Source organism: Prionailurus viverrinus, chromosome C2, assembly GCF_022837055.1.
Source record: "Prionailurus viverrinus isolate Anna chromosome C2, UM_Priviv_1.0, whole genome shotgun sequence".
Classification (NCBI taxonomy): Eukaryota; Metazoa; Chordata; class Mammalia; order Carnivora; family Felidae; genus Prionailurus; species Prionailurus viverrinus.
In genome coordinates this window covers 44,408,272-44,421,423 of record NC_062569.1, presented here as the reverse complement: position 1 = coordinate 44,421,423, position 13,152 = coordinate 44,408,272, and the positions used below count along the sequence as shown (strand labels likewise).

The 13,152-nt window shown below is 39.6% G+C and overlaps 1 protein-coding gene across 1 annotated transcript in view; it reads left to right on the top strand.

Annotated features, from left to right (window-relative positions):
• Positions 1-7,814, top strand: part of ANKUB1 (ankyrin repeat and ubiquitin domain containing 1) — a 34,575-nt gene extending 26,761 nt beyond the window's left edge. Inside the window, exons 5-6 of the mRNA XM_047876396.1 lie at positions 2,948-3,886; positions 7,685-7,814. Of these exons, the coding sequence (XP_047732352.1) occupies positions 2,948-3,886; positions 7,685-7,814 (1,069 nt within the window). The remainder of the gene's footprint in view (positions 1-2,947; positions 3,887-7,684) is intronic.
• The last annotated feature ends 5,338 nt before the right edge of the window (positions 7,815-13,152 follow it).

Below are 13,152 nucleotides of genomic sequence, written 5' to 3'. Positions count from 1 at the left end.
CTTAACCGACTGCGCCACCCAGGCGCCCCTGCGATTGTATATAATATTCAATATTCTGAATTAATTTCTATTTAGAGATAGTGATACTTCCCTTTTTTCATGTTCTAAATCCAAAGAAATGGCTGTATTGCATTGTTACTTTAATAGTGCATATTTATTGAGTACTTTTTAACAAGACACTGTGTTACATGTATTACCTAATTTTGTACTTAGAACAATTTTATGAGGTAGATACTCTTTTATCACCAATGTCACACAGCTAGCCAGGGCACAACTAGATACCAAATCCTAACAATTTAATTCTAATGCTCAGATGCTTAACCATTCCACTTGACTTAATGCTTAAGTAAAATCTGAGGAGGGTGAGCAGTGGGGGATGTGGCTGTGTGCCTGCTTTAGACCCTGCCCCCAATGTACACCCATGCACATGGCTCAGCTGACCCGGCTGGGCCCACAGGCTCACTCAGTTCCAGGCCTTATCGACTCTGGTGATGGGTTCCCAGACTGCAATCTCCCTGCCCACACTATCTGTAGTTCTCATCATGCTGAAACACACACACACACACACACACACACACACACACACACACAGGAACCGGATAGACAAAGGCACACAGGAGAGGAGGGGAAAAAGAGAAAAAAAGACCTATCAGCTCAGAGAATATACATGATCAGGCTAAAAAGCTCCTTTTATTCTGTCACCCAATCAGCAATTATCTATTGAGCATATACCACACATGATCCTAGGAATATACCAATAAACAAGATACGGTCCCTGCCTTCAACCTTACAATCCAGTAAAGGAAACAAAAAAACAAGTAACAGTGTGCGTTGGTGGTATAGTGGTGAGCATAGCTGCCTTCCAAGAAACAAGTCACCAATTCCTGGAGAAGCAGAATTGCAAAATGATTAGGGACACAAACTCCAAGGCCCTTCTGCCTCAGTTCATAGCCCTACTCCCCAAGTGTTTAGTGTGTAAACTTGGGCAAGTTATACAGTCATCCTGTACTTGTTTCCTTCTTGAGGAAAAGGGAGTAATAATTGCATCTGTCTCACAGAACTGTTTCAGAGATTGTGTGACTAAATCATCGGAATTTAGAGGGCTGGTTGGCACATGGAAAGCGGGACATAATTGCTATGTGCTGTTGCTGTCACCATTCAGTATGAAAGTGTCATGGCATGGATACAGTCATGATCCATGATATTGGATTGGGAATGTATACAGTGGGCTACTAACTAGACTTAGGGGATCAGGTAAAGCATCCTGAGAAAGGCAACTGAGGTCTGAAGGGCTGATACTTAGGCAAATGGAAGGGAGGAAAAAAAAAAAAGATATTCCAAAATTGATGGAACCACATGAACAAAGTCCCAGGGGGCAAGAGAATAGCTTCAAAGAACTGAAACAAGTTCCACATGGTAGGTCATGAAGTGAGAGGGAGCTAGTGGCCGGAGGCTAGAAGGATAAGGAGAGGTCAGCTCTTGCAGGCACCTGTAGGAATGTGAAGGAACTTGGGCTTTATCTTTTAAGTGCTGGGAAGACATTGAAGGTAGAGAAAAGCCATGATGAGACCTGCATTTTAGAACATTGCTCCGGTTGCAGTGTGAGGAATAGAGGCAGGCAGGGGACAGGGAGATAGTCAAGAGGTAACAGTGGCCTGAACGAAGCTTATGACAGCAGAGGTGTGGCTAAGAAAACTCGACTGTGAAAAGATACATTTAGAAGATAGAATCAGTTAGTCTAGGTAACAATATGAAAGTAAAGGCCAGTTAGTCCATCCAAGAGGGACTCTTCTCCCCAAAATAAGAAAACTGATCACATTCAGAGATGCTGATTTGCGCTAATGAATTTTGGGGAAAAAAAAATGATGTGTGAACCAAAATGCCACTGTATTAAGGCATAACTCTAATTAGTTATAATCTAACTGTGGGTCCTGGAGACCCACATATTCTGAGAAGGTCATCTCCTTGTACAGGAAAATTACACAGGAAGCCGCATACACATCAAAAGATGGTGTGGTGAGCATGTAATCAGAGACAGGAGGGTCAGTTGGTTTTGGATGTAGGTGGTTTTGGATGATGCCAGGCAAGCTTGCCTCCATCTCTATAATGGGGTCCGATAGCCCTGCCCAAGTATATCCTGGACAATACTTAGTGGACTCTGTCTAGGTTTGCCTCCCTAATTCTTATTTCTCTGAACAGCCCCCACCAGTCATTCGACTTATGCTTTATGGGGTATTGGAGGGATAGTAGGAAGGCCAGTGTGGCTCTAGGACAGTGACAGGGAAGGGGGTTGTGGAAAGTGGGGCAGGAGAGCGGGGCAGGGGCCTGATTGTAAGAGGCCTTGTAGGTCAAGGTGAGGAGTTAGGATTTCAATTGCAATGGGACGCTATTGGAAGGTTCGGAACAGAGGATAAACTATCTCCCGTTTCGGGAATAAAAAGGTCACTGAGCGCTGTGTGAGGGAAAGCCCGTAGGGAAACACAAGGAGGTGGGAGACAGTTAGGAGACTATGGCACTGGTGCTGGTGGGAGTGCAACGTAGTGGTTTAGATCTGAATAGCAGTAGAGACTTTGAGAAGCCAGAAAATAAGGGCTGATGGTAGAAAAGACAAAACAAACATAGAAATCCATATTTCTAAAATGTGCTGGATTTCTTCCAGTACTTTCCCAATTAATATAAAGGTTACTGTTTTCACTGGGACTTTGAGTTTCATAAAAAAGAAAACCACTCCAAGGAGCCCACTTTGAATTATTTGCCTGTGCATAATGGGATAATCTATACAAGCAGGATCTGTGCAGTTTAAGTTATATATTACCATACACCTTTCCTGAGAACATTCTATGTAGAAGTTAAGAAGAAATAAATATCTTAACTAGTATGTTTTGTAACTACATTATCAGTTTGCTGACTTACTAAACACCCACTCCCACTTGTTTCATTCATTCAGGTATCAGAAAAAAGTAGCCCTGTTCATCGCCGCCTTCTATGGGTACATCGAGCTCACTGAATGGGCCCTGAAGCAGGGCGTGAGGCCCGATGAGGCTGTCGGTGTTCACCCCTATCGAGCATGGTGCCATGAAGCCCTTCATGCAGATGTCTCTAAATGCCCCATTCATGCAGCTGCAGAAGCGGGCCAACTGTTGATTCTGAAGGCCTTTGTCAACTGCAGCGTGCTGTGCCTGGAATGTAAAAACGCAGCGGGGCAAATCCCCCTGACCATAGCATTTAAACACAAGCATAAAGACTGTGTATTGTATTTATTGAGCAAAATGTGGTCCACGGTTTCTTTTCCGAAAATATCAGTTCCCATGAGGATTTATATTAAAATAAAACAATGGGTCCTCAAAGCTCAGAGTCACAACCTTAATAAAAGCCAGCTTTGCGGCGCAAGGGTCCTTGGGGCAAAAGTTGGAGACACTGTGATGGTGGATGGTTTCACCACACCACAAATGACCTCCAAGGGCTGGCATAAGGCTCAGAACAAGGACTCACAAAGCACTGTGGGTAAGCTACGACCTCTCAAGGAAGAAACTGCAAGCAAGAAACCTGTCAATCCTTTGGCAATTTCACAGAAGATCACAAGACGACAAACCTTGAAATTACCTCCACCGGTAGATGCAAATACGTTCTTTGAATTACAAAGACAGCAACAACAAAATCAGAAAAAAATTACTGTTGCAGCTAAGAAAAAAGAAAAGTTCATAAAAAATACATATCTCCCCCAAATCCCCCTCCCTCCAGTTTCAAGAGTGGGCTATTCACACCCATCTTTTTACTATGCAACACCCAGTGCTGACTTTTTACTCAAATCGTCCTTTGCGTGCTTCTCAGAGCACAGTGGTAAGACTCCAAGGGAGAACGCCATCTACTGCTTAGCCGTGGCCAGGTAATGTTTTCTCTTTAAATACATAAGGACAAACCTTTAATAGGGCTGCTCTAGGGCAGGAAGTGGTCCATGAAGTCCTACCATGCCATATAATGTAATACAGGTTGTACGAATGCATCAGTATCCAGCTTCAAGGACCTCATCTTAGCCTTGTGTCTAGGACAAAATGAACTGATTTTACTGGCCAATCCAATCTGTGTAGTATCTGTGTAGTAAAAATCATTTTACTCCTCAGGCTTTCGGAAAGAAAAGAGACAGTAGAAAGAGTTGTATCAAATAACAAGGTCTGGGGCACCTGGGTGGCTCCGTTGGTTGAGTGTCCAACTCTTAATTTTGTCTCAGGTCATGATCCCAGGGAGTGAGCCCTGCATTGGGCTCCGCCCTGAGCATGGAGCCTGCTTGAGGTTCTCTCTCTGTCTCTCTCTCTCTCTGTCTCTCTCTCCTTCCCTCTATCCCATCCCCCACTCACATGTTCTTTCTCTCTAAAAATAAAATAAAAATAACAAGGCCCCTTGACTCTTTTTTTAACTAATAAGAAATTGTTAATAATTAAAGGGAGAAAGGAGAGACTTGAAATGGGGGAGAGACACATCAAAAGTGTCATGGAAGACTGGATGGTAATGAAAATGGAAGGAAAGAAAGGAACAAGTGAATAACAGACTGAACCATAAAGACTTCAGCTGACTTACTGGGCAAGATATATTGGTTGGGAAAGATCTATATTGGACAGGGTGATAGAGTTGACATTAATATTTAAGGTCAGCTTAAAAAAGTAATCCATTGTCACATTTAAAGACAAAAACCAGTGTATCAGGAGTGGACTTTTCAGGCACATTCATTTCATAAGATAAAATTTGACATATTGGTCATCAGATTTCACTGAAAACACAACTCTGATCAGATCTCAGGTCCCATCCATTACTTATGTGGTTTTTTTGTGTTCTAATATTACAGTAGAATATAGGTTTATGAGTGGCTTTCCCCCTTACTCAATATAATGAAAAGGAAAGAAAAAAAAACAAGGCTAGATTGTTTCATTTGCCTTTCAGTATTTGTCTTTATTTCCACTCTACTTTATTTCAGCTAAGCTGTTGCCACCTAGTGGTCAGAGTAATTGGGCTATAAAACTGGCAAAATTTGGAACAGCACAATGAAACTAACTGCTTAACAACTTTAATTTTCATAATTCGTGAGCTATCTCTGACTAGAATGTATAAGAGATAACCTAAAATTCTAGAAAAATACCGAAGAAAATTATTAATTGAAAACATTGGGGTGCCTGGGTGGCTCAGTTGGGTAAGCATCAGACTCTTGATTTCGGCTTGGGTCATGAACTCGTGGTTGGTGAGCTCAAGCCCCACATTGGGCTCTTTGTTGACAGTGAGGAGTCTGCTTGGGATTCTCTCTCCTTCTCTCTCTGCTCCTCCCCTGTGCATGCATGTGCGCAAGAGTGCTCTCTCTCTCTCAAAATAAATAAACATTAAAAAATTATATAGTTATCTTAAAATCATGCTGTAAACATAAGAAAGGAAGCACTGATTAGTTTTATCAATAGATGTACATTAGAAATCAAAAGATGCACTTTTAAAACATTCTTAAGTGCTTATTATGTCCCAGTGAAGTGCTAGGCAGAATGCAAACATGCAAAGGTAAAGCAAGGAGTTAATCCAGAACATTAATGATGAATGAGGCAAACTTGGATGGAGTTCAAATATTTGAAATACTAAGGTAATTTTATGCAAGATTGCTTCTGATAGAATTGGTGGAAGCCCTTTAAATTTCAATAACTTTGCCAGACAAAAAGGGTGGTGGTAAAGAAAAGGAGCCAGGTACAGGTGCCAACATGGTCAAGGGCACTGCTTTATGAAAGGGTAAGAGAGAAATTTAGTTTTCAAAGAAGTCAGGAGATCTGCAAAAGGCATTTTAGGGGACAGGGAGAAACCGGCTGAAGATGAAACTAGCAAGGTAGACTGCACCTGCATGGAGAAGCGTCTTGGGTGCCCAAGTGGAGAGTGTGCTTCTTGTTAGGAAGTAGGTAGGAAGATCACGGAAGTTCTTTTTTTTTTTTTTTTTTTTTTTTTTTCAACGTTTATTTATTTTTGGGACAGAGAGAGACAGAGCATGAACGGGGAGGGGCAGAGAGAGAGGGAGACACAGCATTGGAAACAGGCTCCAGGCTCCGAGCCGTCAGCCCAGAGCCTGACGCGGGGCTCGAACTCACGGACCGCGAGATCGTGACCTGGCTGAAGTCGGATGCTTAACCGACTGCGCCACCCAGGCGCCCCTCTTTTTTTTTTTTTTTTTTTTAATCAGACAAGTCACATAATCAGTTTGTGTTTATTCTGGAAGATGTATCTGGTGGAGATGTGTGTTAGAGTCACTGGGAAGAAGTCTTATTGAAGCTGTGGAAGGCCTACAGTAGAGTTAGGAGGCTTCAATAAAGGAAGCAAAGAATGATAAAGACCTGGACTAGAGCAGAAATAGTAGGGAAGAGGAGAAAAGCCAAATATGACAGATACTTCTGAGGAACAATCTGCAAACTTTGATTGCTAATTAGATGTAGAAGTAGAGAGAGAAGGAGGAATTGAGTTTTCTTTCTAGAGTTAGACATGGTGAGGAGATAGCAAAGTCACTGTGTTATTAGAGCAAGGATACTGAAGGGGGCAGGTTTAGAAAGAAGATAAAAGACATGGAAATTGGAGGTGTCAGTCAGGATTTAGGAGTCATGGATATGTGAGTTGAAGCAATTAGTAAATAAGGTCTCCCAGGATGAGGGTGCAGAGAGAGAGGAAGACAAAAAGGACAGAACCTCAGAGGACCCCTCTAAAGTAAATCACATTTGGGATGCCTGGGTGGCTCAGTTGGTTAAGCATCTGACTCTTGGTTTCGGCTCAGGTCACGATCTCATGTTTTTGTGGGTTCAAGCCCCGTGTCCAGCTCCATGCTGAGGTGCAGAGCCTGCTTAGGATTTTCTGTCTCCCTCTCTTGCTGCCCCTCCCCCACTTGCACTATGTCTGTCTTTCTCAAACTAGATAAGTAAACTTAAAAAAAATAAAGTAAATCACATTTATATCCTACAAAGTAGGAGTAATGATATTCAAATCTACAAGTCCTTATTAGCATATAGTCAGGGAATAGCTACTCTAAAACATTAAATTTCACTGCATTTCAGTTAAAGCCTATTTAATATCATTTTTTTGAATTAAAAACATTTTTTTTTAAATTTTAGAGAGAGTGTACAAGCAGGGGAGAGAGGCAGAGGGAGAGAGAGAGAATCTTAAGCAGACTCCACACTCAGCACGGAGCCTGATACAGGACTGAACCCTTGACACTGAGATCATGACCTGAGCCAAAATCAAGAGTCTGACACTTAACTGACTGAGCCCATCCAGGCTCCCCAAGGCTATTTAATATCTTATCAATGAAAAATAACATGTTTCTGTTGTGGAGGAAAAGGAAGAGAAGGGAGACACCAGAGAATATAGCATCTATATAAGGATGCCTGGGGATACAGAAAAAGGTTCAAGCTAGAGAATTCTGTATGACATTGAGTGGTTTTCTGATTCTAGGTGTGAGTGCTAAATTTCTAGTATTGCTTGGGAAAATAACACTTCCACTGCTTCACAAGGAACCAGTTTCAGAAAGATTCCAACTTTCTATTTTATAACCTATCTGTGTGAGAAGATAAACTAGCCACAGTTACAAAATGAACCTTAAAATTTCTATCATTTCAGCAACAAACAGGGACAAGATTGGACTTCCTTACAATTTTTTTTTTTTTGTCTTGTTTTCTTGCAGTGCCTTTAAAGAGAAACGATGGCTTCAGCAGTTAGGAATAGCAAGAGTTCTAGCCAAAAAGAGCATTTCTAACCTAACCACACAAGGAGGCCTGACAGCGTGTGAAAATCCTCCAGAAATTGTGCTTTGAAGAGTCATGACAACCTCAGTTTGGGCAAAGACCTGATCAAACACAACCTTCAGTTCTAATGTTAACATTTCAAGTAATTAATGCTATAAGTTCTAATAATAGTTCTAATGTTACACAACTATCAACAGGATATTTAATATCTAACACCAGGTTTTCTTGAATTCCATCACTGGCAGTGAACTTTCCAGGCATGTGTTTTGCATAGTTTGAGAAAGAATCTATAAGAAATGGAAGGTAGTAGTCGCCTTACAGAGTAGGAAAACTGGAAGGATGGGAACCAAGAATGGGGGTGAGAACTTTTACAGTTTCTCTTTTTTTGTTTTCCTGGGTTTATTTTTAATGCTTTCTTTTTTTTTAAACCATATTAATGTAGAACATAATAAAAATAAATTCATTTTAAAAGTAGGATGGTTACAAACATCCTCCTACAAAAGTCAAGTTCTGGTCTTAGATATCTTTTGAACTTCTGCTAAAACATCGCTTTCCATTAATTTTTTAAAATTGATACACACAGTGAATTGCACAAATCTTAAACATAAGATTCTATGGCTCTGACAAATATATACATCAATATAACCAATACCCCAGTCAAGATGCAAATACTTCCATTTCCCCAGAGTCTCTCCAAGCTCCTATAACTAAGTCCATCCTAATCCCCTATAGGCATCCACTTCTCTGATTTCTGTACCCATGCATAAAGTTTTCTAGTCAAAGAAATCATACGATTGGTCACTTCTGTTTGCTTTTGTTGCTCCGTGTAATATTTATGCTGTTGCATGTATCAATAGCATATTCTTTTCTCTCTCTCTGTAGTGATATTCTTTTTCATTCCTGGTATTGGTAACTTTTGCTTTCTCTACTTTTCTTTTTGTCATAAAGAGTCTTGCTGATGACTTATTGTTATTAAACATAAATGGTTTTTATCAATTTTAATAGTTTAGTTTTTACAGTGAACTATTCCTTTTAATTCTTTCTATTGTATATTTGTGTTCTAATTTGTTTCTTTTTTTTTTTCCAGTTTTTACTTCTCTGATTAAAATTTTCATCTGTCATCCAATGTTTTGGACATATTATTCATAGTTATTTTGGAGTCCAGGTCTAATAACTCCAATATCTCTACTTCCTTCATTCAGATCTTTCTTTGACTTTTCTTTATTACCTAGTATATTCCATTGTATGGATATACCATAATTTATCTGTTCAGCTGTATGTGTATTTGGGTTGCCCATAGTTCTGTGTTATTGTGAATAAAACTACTATGAATATTATTGTAAAGGTCTTTTCCTGGACATAAGCTTTCATTTTTCTTGGGCAAATACCTAGGAGTGGAATTATTGGATAATATATTAGATAAATGTATATTTAACATTATAAGAAATTGCATAACAGTTCTCCAAAGTGGTTTTATGATTTCATACTCCCATTAACAACATACAAATGTTCTGATTGTTTCACATACTTGTCAAATTTTGGTGTCATCAGTGTTTTTGATTTTGTTATTCTAGTGGATTTGAAATGACATTTCATTATGGTATTAATTTACATTTCCTTGATGACTAATGATACTGCAGGCTTTTTCATGTGCTTATTGGTCATTTGTATATCTTTTGTGAAGTATCAACTCAAGAGTTTTGCCCATCCGAAATATTGGGTTGTCTTTTAATTATTAGTTTATTGGAGATTTTTACATACTCATGATACAAATTCTCTGTATGATACAAATACATACAGATATATGGATTGCAAATATTTTTTCACAGGCTGTGGCTCACTTTTTCATTTTATTAATGGTGCCTTTTGACGAATGAAAGTTTTTAACTTTGATGAAGTACAATTTATCATTTTTTTTCTTTTATGGCTAACGTCTTCCATTTTCTCTTTAAGAATCCTCTGCCTATCTCAAAGTTGTGAAGATATTCTCGTATGTTTTCTTCTAGAGGTTTCATAGTTTTAGTTTTTACGTTAGGTCTATAGTCCATCTTGAATTATGTTTGTGTGTGTAATATGACGTGAGCATCAGGATTCATTTTTTCCCCCTGTTTATCAAATTGCTGTAGCACCAGTTGTTGAAAAAACCATCTTTTCTCTCATTGAATTACCTTGGTATCTTTGTCAAATATCAGTTTACAATACTTATGGATCTATTTCCAGACTCTCTATTTTGTTCCATTGATCTACTTACTTATAATTATACTATACCACACTGTCTTAATTACTATAGTTTTATAGTGGGCTTTGAAATCAGGTAGTATGACTATTCCAGCTTTGTTCTTCTTTTTCCAAGTTTGTTTTGGCTTTTCTTAGTCCTTTCATTTCCATATAGATTTTTTTTATTTTTTTAACATTTATTTATTAAAATAAATGTCTCTAAAGAGATACAGAGCGAGAAAGATCATGAGTGGGGAAGGGGCGGGGAATGGGGGGGGGGGGACACAGAATTGGAAGCAGGCTCCAGGCTCTGAGCTGTCAGCACAGAGCCCAACATGGGGCTCAAACCCACAGACTGCAAGATCATGACCTGAGCCGAAGTTGGACGCTCAACTGACTGAGCCACCCATGTGCCCCTTTCCATATAGATTTTTAAATAAACTTGTCATTCTCTATAAAAAAAAAACCTGTTGGGATTTTGATAGGGCACAAGTGATATCTTAATAATATCAAATCTTGCAACCCATGATGTATTTCTCTATCCATGGTATATGTCACCATTTATTTATATCTTCCTCTATTTCTTTCATCATTTTTTTTTTTTAGTTTTTGGTGTAAAACTCTTGTTAAAATTTTCTTTTTAAATTTTTAATGTTTTTATTTATTTTTGAGACAGAGAGAGACAGATCATGAGCAGGGGAGGGGCAGAGAGAGTGGGAGACACAGAATCCGAAGCAGACTCCAGGCTCTGAGCTGTCAGCACAGAGCCTGACGCAGGGCTTGAACTCACGGACTGTGAGATCGTGACCTGAGCTAAAGTTGGACGTTTAACTGACTGAGCCACCCAGGCGCCCCCCTAAAGTTCATTTTTAAAAAATACCTTTAATTTTCAAGTTAGATATTTGGAGTTGGGCCACATAGAAGACTAATGTAAAAGAAAATACAAAGATGATGCCAAATAGATATAAGGCAGCATGTGTATAGGTGCTAGTTCATTGTAGAGACAAGAAGGGATAGATAGTAACTGGAAGAGGACCCAGGTTCTGGGGCATTGGTAACATTATATTTCTTGATCTGGGTAACTAGGTGTGTTCAATATGAGAAAATTCAACAAAAAGTATTTTTTATCTTTTCCGTTTTATGTACCTATTTTATAATCCAATTGAAAAGGTGAACTAAAATAATTTTTAAAAAATCAAAGGAACCAATTCATGCATTTTGTGCCAGATTCAGACCCATGAGAGGGCAATCCATGTGAGTGATGGGTATGACCAGGCTCTTATCCTCTTGATAGTATGTATGCTGAACCGAACTGCAATTCCTTGCAGAGGATGATAATATTTTACATAACATTGAAACACAGCCAAGGAAATTCTGGTGCAAAGATTCTGGGGCTGGGATGTCTGAGAAGGAAAAAGGAATATGGGGATATCTCAAGGAAAAGGAAAGTGGATGAGGTGGAGGGAAATAGAAAAATAAGGAAAGCATGCGAGAGGACAATTGATATGAACCCTTTTTCCCTGCCAAAATCAAATGAAAAAATACTGAGCATACTTTCTTCACTTTAGCCCCAGAAGTAAAATGGCACAAAGTGACTTTAAGACCTTACATACTTACAATGTAATACAGTTGTAAAGCATTAGTATTAGCATGTATAGGCATACCCTGGGACACTTAGCCTGAATCTTATTGGAATCAGAGTTAATCAGTTAATCAGTAGAAGTTGCTACCTTCTCTGTGGAGTGCCAAATCATTTTGTTCAAACCTCAAGTATTAGCTCATCATACTCATATTGACTTCACCTAATTGTCCCCCTCAATTTATTGTCATCGTGTAGAGGGAAAGACATTGTTTTGTTCACCTCCAAACTGCCAAAACATAGCATATGCTTGCACCTTTGAGTAATTGCTCAACATCTGTTGCATCAAATGAATGGATTTTAGGATGACTATGCACACAGAATTCTCAAAGATTTGGGCACATAAAATCTTCTATAAAATAGAAATGCTCCAGTTTGCAAATCTTCCAGTTGTTTAACATTAATTTATTGTTTAATTTGATCATTAAAATAAATTTCTTGGGGTTCCTGGGTAGCTCAGTTGGTTAAGTGTCCAACTCTTGATTTTGGCTCAGGTCACAGTCTCACTGTTCGTGAGTTTGTGCCCTGCATTGGGCTCTGTGCTGATGGTGCAGAGCCTGCGTGGGATTCTGTCTCCCTCTCTCTCTGCCCCTCCCCAGCTTGCTTTCCATCGCTCTCTCTCAAAATAAATAAATATTTAAAAATCAATTCCTTAATGTGAACTTATTAATTCATTTAAGCATGATAACAGCCCTGTATGGCACAGAAGGGCAATCATCATTAAAACACCCGTGGAGATGACACTAAAGTAAAGGAGACAATCAAGTGAAGTCAATACAGTATAATGGGGCACCTGGGTGGCTCAGTCGGTTGAGCGTCTGACTCTTGATTTTGGCTCAAGTCAGGATCCTGGAGTTGTGGGATTGAGCCCCAGCTTGTGGAATCACGCCCTATGTTGGGCTTCGTGCTGAGCATGGAGCCTGCCTAAACTCCTCTCTCTCCCTCTTCCTCTGCCCCTCCACTGCTTGCATGCACACTCTCTTGCTCTCTTTCTCTCTCAAAAAAAAAAAATAAAATCAAGAGGCTAAGTTTATAACATTTAAAAACAACTTGTTGGAGGCCTTATAGGTAGTAAGTATGAAAGCCAGATCTGGAATCTAGACTTCAGATTTTTCATTCAGGTAATTTCCTCTAAACTATGATATGACATTTAGTAATAAAACATTGCTCTGGGGGTGCCTGGGTGGCTCAGTTGGTTGAGCGTCTGACTTCAGCTCAAGTCATGATCTCACAGCTTGTGAGTTCCAGTCCCACATCAGGCTCTGTACTAAGAGCACAGGACCTGGAGCCTGCTTCTGATTCTGTGTCTCCCTCTCTCTCTGCCCCTCCCCTGCTCATGCTCTGTTGCTCCTGTCTCAAAAATAAATAAACATTTACAATATTTTTTTAAAAAACAAACAAAAAAACACGTTGCTCTGTAAATTATCCCAGAGAGTTCTAACTCCCAGGCTGTTTCCCCCTAGCTATAACTTGGCTTCTTGACCACTTTCTTTGGCCACTCCATTCTGTTACTTCTATTCACCACCTTCACCCCCGCCACCCGCATTTTTA